Below are 13,389 nucleotides of genomic sequence, written 5' to 3'. Positions count from 1 at the left end.
GGGGGGGGTAGGAGGGGCTATCAGTTTGATCTCTGTCTGTCTGGCTGGCCATCCCACCTGTGGTTTTCCAGACTTTCCACCCTTACCCTTTAACATATTCAACTGAAACTTGGTGCATGGCTTTATTATGATAAGATACAGAACAAGTTTGAGTTTCGAGGCATTTCGTCAATTTTTCACAGAGTTATGTCCTTTTTGGACTTCGAGAATATCACACCAGTAGTGTACATTCCCGCTCTTGTTATATATGCAAATTAGCCAAATTTTAACCCCTTATAGGGGTGGGGAGAAGGAAAGCTTATTAGCTCTTTCACGAGCCTCGATCTTGTATACAAAAAAAAAAAAAAAAAAGGAGTAAGGGTGGACAAATGAGGATGGGGGGGGGGGGGGGCAGTATCAAAATTTTCACCATCTTGTAGACATAACATGAAGATAATACTAAACAACATTGCTGTGTTAACCAATTATTATAATACCGTATTGAATTACTCATAAGCATCTTAAGTACCATAGTGTTTTAACAGGTATTTCAAGACAAGGAGAAAATCGAAATCTAATTTTGATCCATTCTGGACAGAACTTTTGCATTCTTTCTTTGGTATCTGATGTACAATTATTAATTAATTATTACCATTAAGAAAGTATTTAATCAGTCATTTTTGTAAAAAAATACCGGGCTTATCATACTAAAATATGCCATTTGTGTCTGTCTGTCTGATGAATTTTTGACGCCAATACATTCTGTCGTTACTTATCCAATCTCAACCAAACTTGACAGGATGACGAAGGGTTACGCAATGAAGGTTGTAGCGCATTCATTTGCCCCCCACCCCAAGGGGGTTTTCTCCCCCCACCCCAAGGGAGTTTTCTCCCCCGAGCGAGTTTGCCCGCCATTGCCGTCAATGGGGTTGCACGTTGAGGTGTATATAAATGTTAAGTTAGCTTTATCGTGGCATATTTCCAAAGAAGATTTTTTGTGGCGTTTTTCCAAAGATGCTTTTAATAACAAAATTAATGATAATCTCATATTGTTAATGTTATTACAAAACAATATTAATACTAATAATGTCCCACTTCCTCAAGGCATTTTTCCTGCAGTGATACGTGCATAAATAGCTTATATTTATAATGGCGTTTCCGTGGGAGCAACGGCTTCTACAGGAAGTAAAAATATTATACACCTCAAACACGTATGCTTAGCTTTTTAAACAGTCGCTAATGCTCTTCATAACACTAAATGAAGAAATTTGGAGGAATCCCGACATCCGTGAAGTAAGGTTTACTTGCAGAACTGAGCGAAGATCTACTGTACTCTATACTAGTACCCGACTGCAAAGCCGCAATGAGCCGGCGAAGCCAAAGCCTCTTGCCACTATTTTACCCATCACGATGGCATCAGTCGGTTAGGTAGTTGGTAGTAGGTAGGTGTAGTAGGTACCGTACCCAGTTCAAAATGACACCATTTGCATTCTGGATGAGATTAACGTTTATAAAATTTCCTTCTTGATTAATTCGGTGAATTCCGTCTCAACTTCGGATATTTCCGGCCGTGAAAAACTATCCCCTACGGCCGCGAGATTTCTAAAAAATAATTCTTCGTCAATTTTAGAATATTTGACGCCGTTTTCAGCGTCCGAAATGTGGGAAAAAGCTGTTTTGAAATATTTTTTCAAATGCTCGAATCTCATTGGTAAGGGTAATTGGTGACGATTTTCGGTGAAGATAACCAGGGCCCATGCGGGCCCGGGGAACGAGGTTGGTCTTAAAGTATTTTAATTACAAATTAGAGGTGCATAAGATTGTGAATCAAACAAAGACGGGTGAAACAAACTCCTATTGAACTTTTTCGCAATTTTTTTGTGCATACTTCCGCATCCGGAAGATGGCGGCCTCCATTGAGTGATTTGGTTTTAGAAATATTTTTTCAAATGCTCGAATCTCATTGGTTCCGGTGTTTGGTAACGATTTTCGTTGAAGATAACCAGGCCCGTGTGGGCCAAGGTTGGTCTTAAAGTATTTTAATTACAAATTAGAGGTGCATAAGATTGTGAATCAAAAAAAGACGGGTGAAACAAACTCCTATTGAACTTTTTTCAATTTGTTATGCATACTTCCGCATCCGCAAGATGGCGGCCTCCATTGAGCGATTTGGTGAGTCAAAGCTTCGAAATTCTCAAGGGATCCAGCAAAATCTGGCTTTTCAACATAATACGTACGGCGTACGCGTTCATTGACAACACCGGCTTCGCCGGCTATAACCCACAAATGTTGGGTTAATAACATGGCCCTTTCTGCCGCTACCGTGGCATTTTTCGTAGCGAACTTTTGAAACTCGCTCCTCCTGTTTTATACAAAACTGAAAGGGAGAAGCTCGGGTTGTGCTCCTTTACAAAGCAGCCAGCTAGCGCTTGCTCAGCCAGCCGTTCCTTAACGGTTTTGAATGGAGTGCTTGCTCAAATGCTTAAACCACTTGGCGATCTCTCCACAAGAAACTTGGTAAATGAACACACACCCAATGTTCTTGAGACCCACCCATAGATCGACTGTTATCGAATATTCCCCAAAGAGGAATGATCCTTCCTGCCCCTCCCGATATCTGCCGGTGTACTAGTTTCATAAATCTGAAAACTTCGAAAAACGTTTCATTGTTGAGATGGATTTTTCTTGTACTTAATTAATTAAAGCTTCAAACACCGAGCAAACTTTTCTGTATTAACTCTAAGCAATGGACATAAAGATGCCACAAACTCAATATTTGATACCTCTGTCTGCAGCAACCTTCACGACCCATACAGAATGGAGCTGCATCCTGTTCATCACCAACATCAAACTCACTTGGGGTCAAGATGGAGCCACGTACGGGCAACGACTCTGGATACTCTGGCCTTTCCCAAACAAACAGAGGTTCTGGTTACCCATCAACCATCTCGGTTAACCCCACGGTGGTGTTACTGCAGCATAATCGAAATGTTGGAGGTATGCCGATCATGAAACATTGCTTCACATGTTACCTCAGTCAACAAGAATACATATAAGGAATGAGCAATATTATCCAGACTCAATTGTGTAATGTTTGAGTGTCCGCTCTGAGTTTGGGAGGTCAGTGATTCAAACCACGGCCGAGTCATACCGAAGACTTAGAAAGATTTCCTTGCTTGAAATACAAAAGACTTTCTTGCTCGACACTCAGTATTTTAAAAGGATAGAGCACGGACAAACAACTATAGATGGGCAAATATTGTGGATGGACTTGATGGGCCTAATAGCCTCCTCCTACTTTAAAGGTAACCCCACTATATTGTGTACATTTTCCTTTTAGATGGTTATGGTGCCCTTTTAGAGGGTTGTTTGGGGTGGGTGTGGGAAAGGTTTATTAATGCTTATGGATACTGGTTAGGTTTACTCTCCATGAAATGGAGAGTAATCTATTATTACTGCTAGAGTTTTTCTTATTATTATTCTTGCGCCCTATTTTGCACCTCCGAAAACTTCATAATTAATGTTCTCAGCAACCGCTGGTCGGATTGACAGGAAATTTTCATCAAATGATCGTCTCGGCTCCGATAATTTTTTAATGCTAATTATGACGTCATAGGTCACGTGGTATGGGCGCCATCTTGTAAAATAAATTCAACTTTTCCCCTCTGTATCTCCGAAACGCCTCAATGGAAAAATTTGAGGAATGGCTTATTCTAAAGAACTCTTCAATGGGAACAAAAGACATGTGTATCGAGTATATTAAAAATGCTAACGTTAAGAGGTTAGAATTCGTCAAACAAAACATTTTCTCACCCGAAAATGGGATTTTTTTCCCAGATGCTTAGTTAAAAAAGACTCAGAATGCAAAAATTTTCGAAGTCATACGTCACATGGTTCGGCCGCCATCTTGTTTTTCGTGAAAAAACACAAAAACCCCTTTTACTCCGCAACGGCTGAACAGATCGAGCCCAAGCTTGGCATGCATATTCGCATACCCATGACGAACAAAAAAGTCAGCGAGCACGACGTCATCCGACACATGGTTTCAGAGTTATGACGTTTTAAAGCTCAAACTAGAAATGGAATCACCTCCATAATTTGTGGAGATATCGAGTGGAAACTTTACACAAATGTTCCTCATGGGGGTATGTTTCAACGTTACTTGAGACGTTTTGATAAGTCACATAGTTTGGCCGCAATAAATAATGGAAGTTAAATTTTAAAAAGCTTGTAACTCTTGAACCACTGCATGTATCGACTTGAATTTTTAATGCAATGTAGCTCTCATCAAGCGGAACAAGTGTGCAAAATTTCAAGATGATTGGATGTATGGTCTCGAAGCTATAAGTCTTTATTGTTGAAAGAAGAAGAACCTCACCGATTGTCTTTCCAGAACGTGATCACGATAACGCGATCTCCCGCGGTCATTTGAACCTCAAAAAAAATTATAATTGCAGATTTGTCAACAGATGAGGCATATTAACAAATGAATGAAACAGATTTGCTCAAATTCTGACTATTTTTAACTCGATCGTATTTCACTCAAAGTTGTGAGTGACTGAAGAAGAAGGTGTCCATCTAGGACGTTATCAGTTATCACTATAACGCGATCTCCCACGATCATTTCAACCTCAAAAAAAATTATAATTGCAGATTTGTCAATAGATGAGGCATATTAACAAATGAATGAAACAGATTTGCTCAAATTCTGACTATTTTTAACTCGATCGTATTTCACTCAAAGTTGTGAGCGACTGAAGAAGAAGATGTCTATCCAGGACGTCATCACTATAACACGATCTCCCGCGGTCATTTCAACCTCAAAAAAAATTATAATTGCAGATTTGTCAATAGATGAGGCATATTAACAAACGAATGAAACAGATTTGCTCAAATTCTGATTTTTTTAAATCGATCGCATTTCACATAAAGTTTGAGGTACTAAAGAAGAAGAAGATTCGTTTAGCTTCTCAGATATAATAAATAATCCTGTCTGCAATTTCAGGTTAATTTTCTTTTTAAAATGGCTTTTTCTGCAATCAGTGCATGGATTGACATCTGTGGATGTGTGTGTGGGTGTGGGTGTGGGTGTGGGGGGGGGGGGGGGAGGGGTGTGTGTGTGTGTGGGGGGGGGGGGTTGGTGTGCACGTGTGTGTGTGTGTTAGGGGTGGGGGGGGTGGGGGTATGTGTGTCTGTGTTTGTGTGGGTGGGTGTGGGTGTGGTCGGGGGGGGAGGGTGTGTGGATGTGTGTGTGTGTGTGTGTGTGTGTGTGTGTGTGTGTGTGTGTGTGTGGGCGTGTGTGTGTGTGTGGGGGGGGGTGTGGGTGTGTGTGTGTGTGTGTGAAGGGTGTGTGTGTGTGTGTGTGTGTGTGTGTGTGTGAGTGTTTATCAGGGTTGTATCCAAGGGGGTTGTGGCAAAGCATGTCCAATGAAAGTGGGGTTGTATCAAAAGTGGGTGCGAGTAAACCGGTCATCACTGCCAGCAGTTTTAAAGTGGCAGTTCTAGTTTTTATTAAATTTCACTTTCATTATCTGATTTATTAATTGATGAGTCATGAAAGGGATTTTAAAAACTCTTTTATTTTGGTTTCCTAATAATACACACACCAGACATGCCAAAGAGAGGATTCCCATTTTTTGCCACAAAACTGGTTCATTGCTTCATCGACTAATGGAGTTTTTGTGATTTTATTTTGCTGCTAATGTTACAAGGATAACAGCTTGACACCCAGAAAACACCCAGAAAGTAATGCTGATGGCAGGAATTGCATCATTTTTGGAGCAAAATAAAATACTGTACTTACTCTGGTGTTGATATGTCTTTCTCCTACTTTTTTTTTTTGTATACAAGATCGAGGCTCGTGTAAGAGATAACATTAATCACATAAAAACAAACGTACGCACAAAACATACAATAAAGGGAGCGGGAGACAAGATGGGGAGAGAGAGGGAATGACACAAGTACAACAGTAGAGAACAGTGACGTCGGGAGATCTGTGGGAGGGAGGGAGCTTGGGGGGAGGAGGCATGGGAAAGGGGGAGGGGGGTGTAAGAGGTACAAAACACATGGACACTGCTAGGACTTCCAGGAAAGAAATCGGTATTTCGAAAAAGTGGATCTGGGGTGAATTAGTGGGGGTAGAAGAGATCAAGGTTTGGGGGAAGATAAGAGATGGTGGTGAACAGCTGTTTTAAAGACCTGGAGGGAGGAGTGGGATTGAAGAGAGTGAGGGAGCTTGTACCAGAGGCGGGAGAAAAGAGGAATGAAAGAGTGAAGGTGAGAAAAGAGTCTTGATTTTGGAAGTTTCACCATAAGAGGGTTGCTGGCAGATCTTGTGCGACCTGTAGGAATATTTGGGGGACAGAGCACAGACAGAGCTGGGGGAGCAAGGCCGGAGAGGAGTCTCTCCCCCCTCCCTCCTCCTCCTCTAAGCTGCCTCCTCCCCACTTCGTCTCCCTTCTATCTTGATCTGATGACGTTTCATGTTGGATCTGATGACGTTTCATGTTACAAGGTTAATAGCTTGACATGGTGGTTTCATTTGAAGGGTTTTTGGGAAAAAACTTCTTACAAATGTCAGTGTTATTTTTACTTTTCAATTTGTTTCTTTCTGCTCTTTGATTAAACTAGTGTGTACTCCTGTCCTCTGGATTCTGAAATATCCGCACCCAAAATTTGGGGCTGAGAAGGGTGCTGTGGCATTTTTAGGGTACCTTCTCTGCCCACCTCTGTGGGCAATGTACTGCGTCAAATTCTTTGAAATGCACTTTATAATTTACGTCATTAAAAAAAATATTTTTCTTGATCACAACCACAGTGTTTTATTATGTAAATATTTTCCAGTGTTTGTGTCTGTTTGCATGTTTGTACGTTATTTTTTCACGGCTGAACCGTAGCACCAAGAGGCCCCAACCTTTGGGTGTAAGTACTCCAGAATCGGTGCATGGTTTTAAGCCACTGCACATTGGTCTTGACGTTTGTTTTGAGGCCACCAAAGGCCCCTGCCCCACACCTTGCTCGGCTTCACGCTGTTGAAACCAAAGCTTTCAGACGCATTGGAATCTCCAACGATGAAGCCGATTGTGAGGGCCTTTCACTCACTCACCGCAGGCAGGTTGGTGGTCTTTCTGTCTTCCACCGACTCCTCTCCGGCCTAGCTCCTCCAGCTCTCTGTGCTCTGTCCCCCAAATATTCCTACAGGTCGCACAAGATCTGTCAGCAACCCTCTGATGGTGAAACTGCCAAAATCAAGACTCTTTTCTCACCTTCACTCTTTCATTCCTCTTTTCTCCCGCCTCTTGTACAAACTCCCTCACTCTCTTCAATCCCACTCCTCCCTCCAGGTCTTCAAAACAGCTGTTCACCACCATCTCTTATCTTCCCCCAAACCTTGATCTTCTCTACCCCCGTTAATTCACCCCAGATCCACTTTTTTGAAATACAGATTTCTTTCCTGGAAGTCCTAGCAGTGTCCATGTGTTTTATACCTCTCCCACCCCCCTCCCCCCTCCCTTTCCCATGCCTCCTCCCCCCAAGCCCTCTCCCTCTCACAGATCTCCCGATGTCCCTGTTCTCTACTGTTGTACTTCTGTGCTTCCCTCTCTCTCCCCATCTTGTCTCCCTCTCCCTTTATCATATGTTTTTTGTGTCAGTTTGTTTGTATGTGATTAATGTTAGCTCTTACACGAGCCTCGATCTTGTACAGAAAAAAAAGTAGGAGAAAGACATATCAACACCAGAACAAGTACAGTATTTTATTTTACTCCAAAAATGATGCAATTCCTGCCATCAGCATTACTTTCTGGGTGTTTTGACTTATTTTTTAAAACTAGTTAAACTAGAGCAGCACTCCGTAGAGCGCATATCTCCATCAGGCTGAACAGTTTGTTTTGTATCCCACTGATAGGCCGGATCTGGATTCGGACCTGAACCAAAATCTAATCGGCTTCTTCTTGTCGCCTAACCAACGCATCCACAGCTTTTTGAGTTATCTTGCTCACAGACAAAACACGCAGACAGACAGACAGGAGTGAAAACATAACCTCCATCACCTTCGGTGGCAGAGATAATTAATGAAAACCAGAAACGTCCAAACTTTACAAAAACCTCCCATGCGTTTCTCGGTAGATCTGATGACGTTACATGAGAATCACACGACACATGCATCGTCGATTTTTATTTGAAGGGAAACTACAGCTATAGCTGGTGAACAAACCAAGTTTCTCGAAGGACAGAGAACGGAGGGAACTCGTTTGTGAATATAATGCATCATTGTGCTAAAAACCAAATAAATGTATCCAGCACTGCAATGTAAATACAAATGAATTATGGATCATGCCGCAGGAGTCAGATGCTTCTTCTCTGCCCCATGATGCTTCCATTAATATATACATAAACATTATTCGAGTTTGGGTTAAGAAAATAGTGTGCGTTGTCGTATTTGTAACTTGATCATGAATGTTGGCAATCCAAGTTCTTGGATTTTTTTTTTTTTTTTTTTTTTTGCTGAAGAATGTGGAGTCCGAGTCCCAAAATACAATTTCAGTCTGATTTTGGGCCCAATCACTAAATCAGTCTTGCAGTATAGTCTGAGACAACATACGTGGTGACTCAAAGGTTCTTTGATTCATTCAAGATTAAAACGTTTCAATTCCTGTGCAGTGACTTTGTTGAAACTTGAAAAAGATGTGTTGGTCTATGTTGGTCCCTCAAGGGTCTGTTTGGTCCCATTTTGGACTATCATTTTTGGAAAAAGGTTTCCTTCTGTCATGACTGTCAATTCTTAGTAATCGGTGTTGAAATTTTCTCAGCATTACATTGATAGGCCACAGTGAGATCCTTCTTGTCAAAAAAACTGGCTTTCTGTAATTTATGTAACTTGCTGATGAGGAGGTCAAAGTTTGCATGTTGGTTCACGGAAGAAGAGCCGGCCATATATTTTATGTTTGGAAATATGCCGGAATGATTGCACCATCAACCCTCTCCCATTCCCCCTGTATGCTCCATACACAGACATTCCCTTTCCTTTGCTTACTCCTCCCATACCTCGGTCACTTCGCATCCCACTCCTTTTATGCTCGCACACCCTCCTTTCTCTCTCCCATGACCCTCTTACCTACCTTTTCTCATTTTTACCTCCAACACCGAAGGTGGACGGAGGTTATGTTTTCGCCCCTGTCTGTCTGTCTGTCTGTCTGTCTGTGAGCAGGATATCTCAAAAGGTTATGGACAGATTCGGACAAATCTTGGTGGACAGGTTGGGTGTGTGACAAGGAAGAATTGATTCGATTTTGGTGAAGATCTGGATCCGGATACGAGAATTTTTAATTTTAAAAACAATTTTTCATAATTGAGAGATAGGGCCAAAAACTATACGTAGGATGACATTTCAAAAAGTTAGGGACGAGTCATGACAAAACTAGGTGGACAAGTTAAGTAGACGACAAGAACAAGCCAATTAGATTTTGGTTAGGTCCGGATTCAGATTCGGCCTATCACTGGGGTACAAAACATAAACTGTTCAGACCAGCAGGTTATGCGCTCTACCAAATGCCATTCTCGTGTAACAAATGTAATTGTTCTATATCTAAATATCTATAAAGCTCAGTTGACATTTTGCTCCACCAAATAACAGTGAAACGGAGTTGAGTAAAAGGGTGAAAATTCTACAGATGCTGCGATAAATAACTACCTCTGTCGGTTTGAATGTTTGAAAGAGAATAGACGTCTGGATCAATTTTTGAATTAAATTTAAATCCCGATTTATAATATATATCTATCTATAATTCCAGTAATCTCTGTGTGTATGTTTGTATGTTTGTATGTCTGTGACCGCTGTTTCTCGACAACCACGGGTCCGATATACTTTAAACTTGCCAGGTATATTGCTGGGGACCCGAGGATGTGCCTTTTCAAGGTTTCATATTAATCGGAGAAGTAGTTACCGAGCTATGTCCAAAAAACGATTCAACCAATCAGAGAGCAGCGAGCTATCACGTGTGCCGAACGTGGCGAACAGACTCTGCCTCGGACGGCACATTTGAGAGCGTATTCATTTATTTCACGTTGGCAAACTATGTTGCCGCTATGTTGGCGTTAAACGATGTTTTAAAACTAATTAAAACTAATTTGCGATTCTTTCGCTTTCCTGCGCGTTTGTGCATGCTATGGCGATTTCTTTACCAAACTCCGCAAGCCGTTCGCTTTGGACCAAACCATTTCATGTAAATAGAGGGGGGGGATTGTCACCGTACTCGCAAGCCGTTCGCTTTGGACCAAACCATTTCATGTAAATAGAGGGGGGGGATATAATTTTAGATATAGATATAGTACGGGCATGCCCGAGTATATATAAATGCGAGTTGTCTGTGTGTGTGTGCGTTTTATTCAGAGATGGCTGAACGGATCTTCATCAAACTTTCAGAGGTTCATCAGTGAGTGCCTGGGGGTGTTTTAGGAAAGAAAGAAAAAATTGAAAAAAAAAAGTTTGTTTTTTTGGAGTAAAAAAAAAAGATAAAATCGCTCGATAGTGCCGAAGCCTTTTTAAATTAATGACAGTTATGTACAAGTACACATTCGCATAAATAAATACAAAACTAGAACGCCACTCAGTAGAGCGCATACTCCCGCCGTGGGTTTAGTTGGAATAATACGTTTTGTTTAACATCCCCTCTCCCCAAAACAATAAATGAAAAAGAAAGTAAGCCCTAACTGTCAGAGAATTTATTTTGATATATCTCGGAATTAGAGGAGAAAAACATCATTTAAGAATAAGAATAAAAGCTTTAATGCAGTGAAACAGAAAAATCTTTCCCAAAAAAATTTCCAAAAAAAATTCCTGGATCCGGAATAATATCCTGAGCTTCACCAAAAACTTATCAATTCTTCCTAATCCCAAGGGCAATCATCCCACCAGCACCAACTTTCATCCAAATCCATTCAGAACTTTTCCAGATATCTTGTTCACAAACACACAAACACACGAACATACGAACACACACACGGACGGACACGATCGAATGCGTTACTCCCTTGCGGGAGTAATAAACCTGAAAATCGCAGAGCCAGAACCAAAATTATTTATTTGGTCTGGGAAGCCCATGCGAGGTTTCTTCTTCTTCAGCCTCTCACAACCCTGGTTGAATATGCGATCTTTTTTTTAAAAGTTGGAATTTTGCCAAATCTGTTTTATTCGTTTGTTAATATACCTCAGCCATTGACAAATCTGGAACTAAGTCTTTATGAGCTCATCAAATACTGACACCGCGAATGACATTCGCTGAGCTAAATGTTGATATCTCTTCTGAGGTTAAAAAAGAAGAAAAAAAAAAAAAAAAACTTTTAAAGCATTATACGTATCAAACGATACATTTTATGAAACGGCGAAACCTAATACACACTTTGGTAGTTTTAAAATGACAGAAATTGTCTTTATTAGAAAAAAGAAATGACCATTGAAGACGACGCTGCTAAAAAAAATACACCGCTGCATAACCACGAGTTTAAACTACATTTACAACAAATATGAAAACTATTTTCATATCACAATGTTAAATATAGAATATATAGAACACAATGTTAAATAAAAATGAGCCCTATCTTCCAATCGTAAAAAATCCTTCAAAAAATTCCTGGATCGGGAATAATATCCTGAGCTTCACCAAAAACTAATCAATTCTTCCTTACCCAAGGGCAATCATCCCACTGTGGGAGCTGTGCTCGCACGATAAAATCGGACAAAATGGACGACGCCAGGAATGAGGTTTCTCTGAGCTATTTATTCCCAGCTCACTCAACCGAACTCCAAAGCACTGAATCAGCCCATCGAACGGGCGGCAATATATATAAGAAACTCAACACACAAAAGCCACGCCTCTTAGGCAGGGCGTGGTATGCAAATAGATAAGCCACGCCTCTCAACGGGGCGTGGTATGCAAGGCAGGCGTTCGCCCGGTAAAGGCAAGTCTCAACACGCCCGGGCGAGTCCGGACACGTGACCGCTCGCCGGTTGCGTCATCGGCCGGTGCAGGGTAATTGTGTCATGCTACCGGTAACCGCTACACGCGCCCCCCCAGAATTAACATGCACCGGGAGAGTCAGTTTGAGGGGGGTCTTGATGACCCAGCCGAAACGACCCCTGACGATTCGTGTGGGGGTGGTAGGTGGCGGGGAGGTGGATGGTCGGGCGGGGGGCCTGGTTGACGGGGGACGGCCCCGACATGGAGGAAGGGCCAACCGTGGAGGTTGGTCGATGTCCAAATGGGCCGGCTTGAGGCGGTCCACGGAGATGCGGTCCGCCTTGCTGCCGATGTCGATGGTGTACCCCCTCTTCAGGACCCGGAAAGGTCCATCGTACGGCGGCCAGAGCGGTCCCCAGTGTGCGTCGTGCCGGATAAAAACGTACTCCGCAGTGCGAAGTGCTGGGGGGACGTGGGGTTGGGGGCAGCCGTGGTGGGACGTGGGCACAGGGGCAAATCTCCTGGAGGACCGAGCGTTGGCGAGCCGCGGACCAGGGGCCGGTGGCGTCAGGGATGAATTCGCCCGGCACGCGCAGTGGCTGGCCGTAGACCAGCTCGGCAGTGGAAGCCTGGAGGTCCTCTTTAGGGGCCGTTCGGAGGCCCAATAGGACCCAGGGGAGCCTGTCGGCCCAACCGTCGTCCTGGAGGCTGGCCCTGAGAGCGGCCTTCATCGAGCGGTGGAACCGCTCGCACAAGCCGTTGGCTTGGGGGTGGTAGGCCGTGGTGCGGTGAAGCTTGACCCCCAAGGCCTGGGCGACCGCGCCCCAAAGCTCGGAGGTGAATTGCGCGCCTCTATCGGAGGAGATGTCCGAGGGGGCGCCGAAACGGGCAATCCAGGTGCCAATGAAGGCCTGCGCCACGTCGGCGGATGATGTTGATGCCAGCGGGACGGCCTCCGGCCACCTGGTGGTCCTGTCCACCATTGTGAGGAGGTGGGTGAAGCCCCGCGAGGAGGGAAGGGGTCCCACCAGGTCTACATTGACGTGGTCGAAGTGCCACGCGGGCACGTCGAATGGTGCCAACGGGGCCTGGGTGTGCCGGTGGACCTTCGCGCGCTGGCAGGCGACACAGGCATTGGCCCAGTCGCGGATGTCTTTACGGAGCCCGTGCCAGACGAATTTCGCTGCCACGAGCTTCTGTGATGCTTTCCGGCCCGGGTGGGAAAGGCCGTGGAGGGCGTCAAAAATGTGCCGCCGCCATCCGGTGGGCACGATGGGGCGAGTTTGGCCCAGGGAGACGTCGCACAGGAGAACTGTGCCTGTGTCTTCAAAGGGGACGTCGGCCAACCGCAGGCCTGTGTCCGCTGTCCGGAGGACTTGCACCATGGGGTCGGCGGTCTGTTCGGCCGCCATGCGGGCGAAGTCCACACCCAGGTGGACGGCGTTCGCACCGG

At 43.8% G+C, this 13,389-nt stretch overlaps 1 protein-coding gene across 1 annotated transcript in view; it reads left to right on the top strand.

The window, feature by feature from the left end:
- LOC137432951 (sorbin and SH3 domain-containing protein 1) overlaps nucleotides 1-13,389 on the top strand; it is a 446,359-nt gene that overhangs the window by 112,058 nt on the left and 320,912 nt on the right. The window contains exon 4 of the mRNA XM_078783773.1: nucleotides 2,775-2,976. Coding sequence (XP_078639899.1) covers nucleotides 2,775-2,976 — 202 coding nt within the window. The remainder of the gene's footprint in view (nucleotides 1-2,774; nucleotides 2,977-13,389) is intronic.

This window comes from Myxine glutinosa, chromosome 8 (assembly GCF_964187855.1).
Source record: "Myxine glutinosa chromosome 8, kmMyxGlut1.1, whole genome shotgun sequence".
Classification (NCBI taxonomy): Eukaryota; Metazoa; Chordata; class Myxini; order Myxiniformes; family Myxinidae; genus Myxine; species Myxine glutinosa.
Note: the sequence above shows the minus strand (reverse complement) of the source record. Positions and strands in the feature narration are given on the sequence as shown.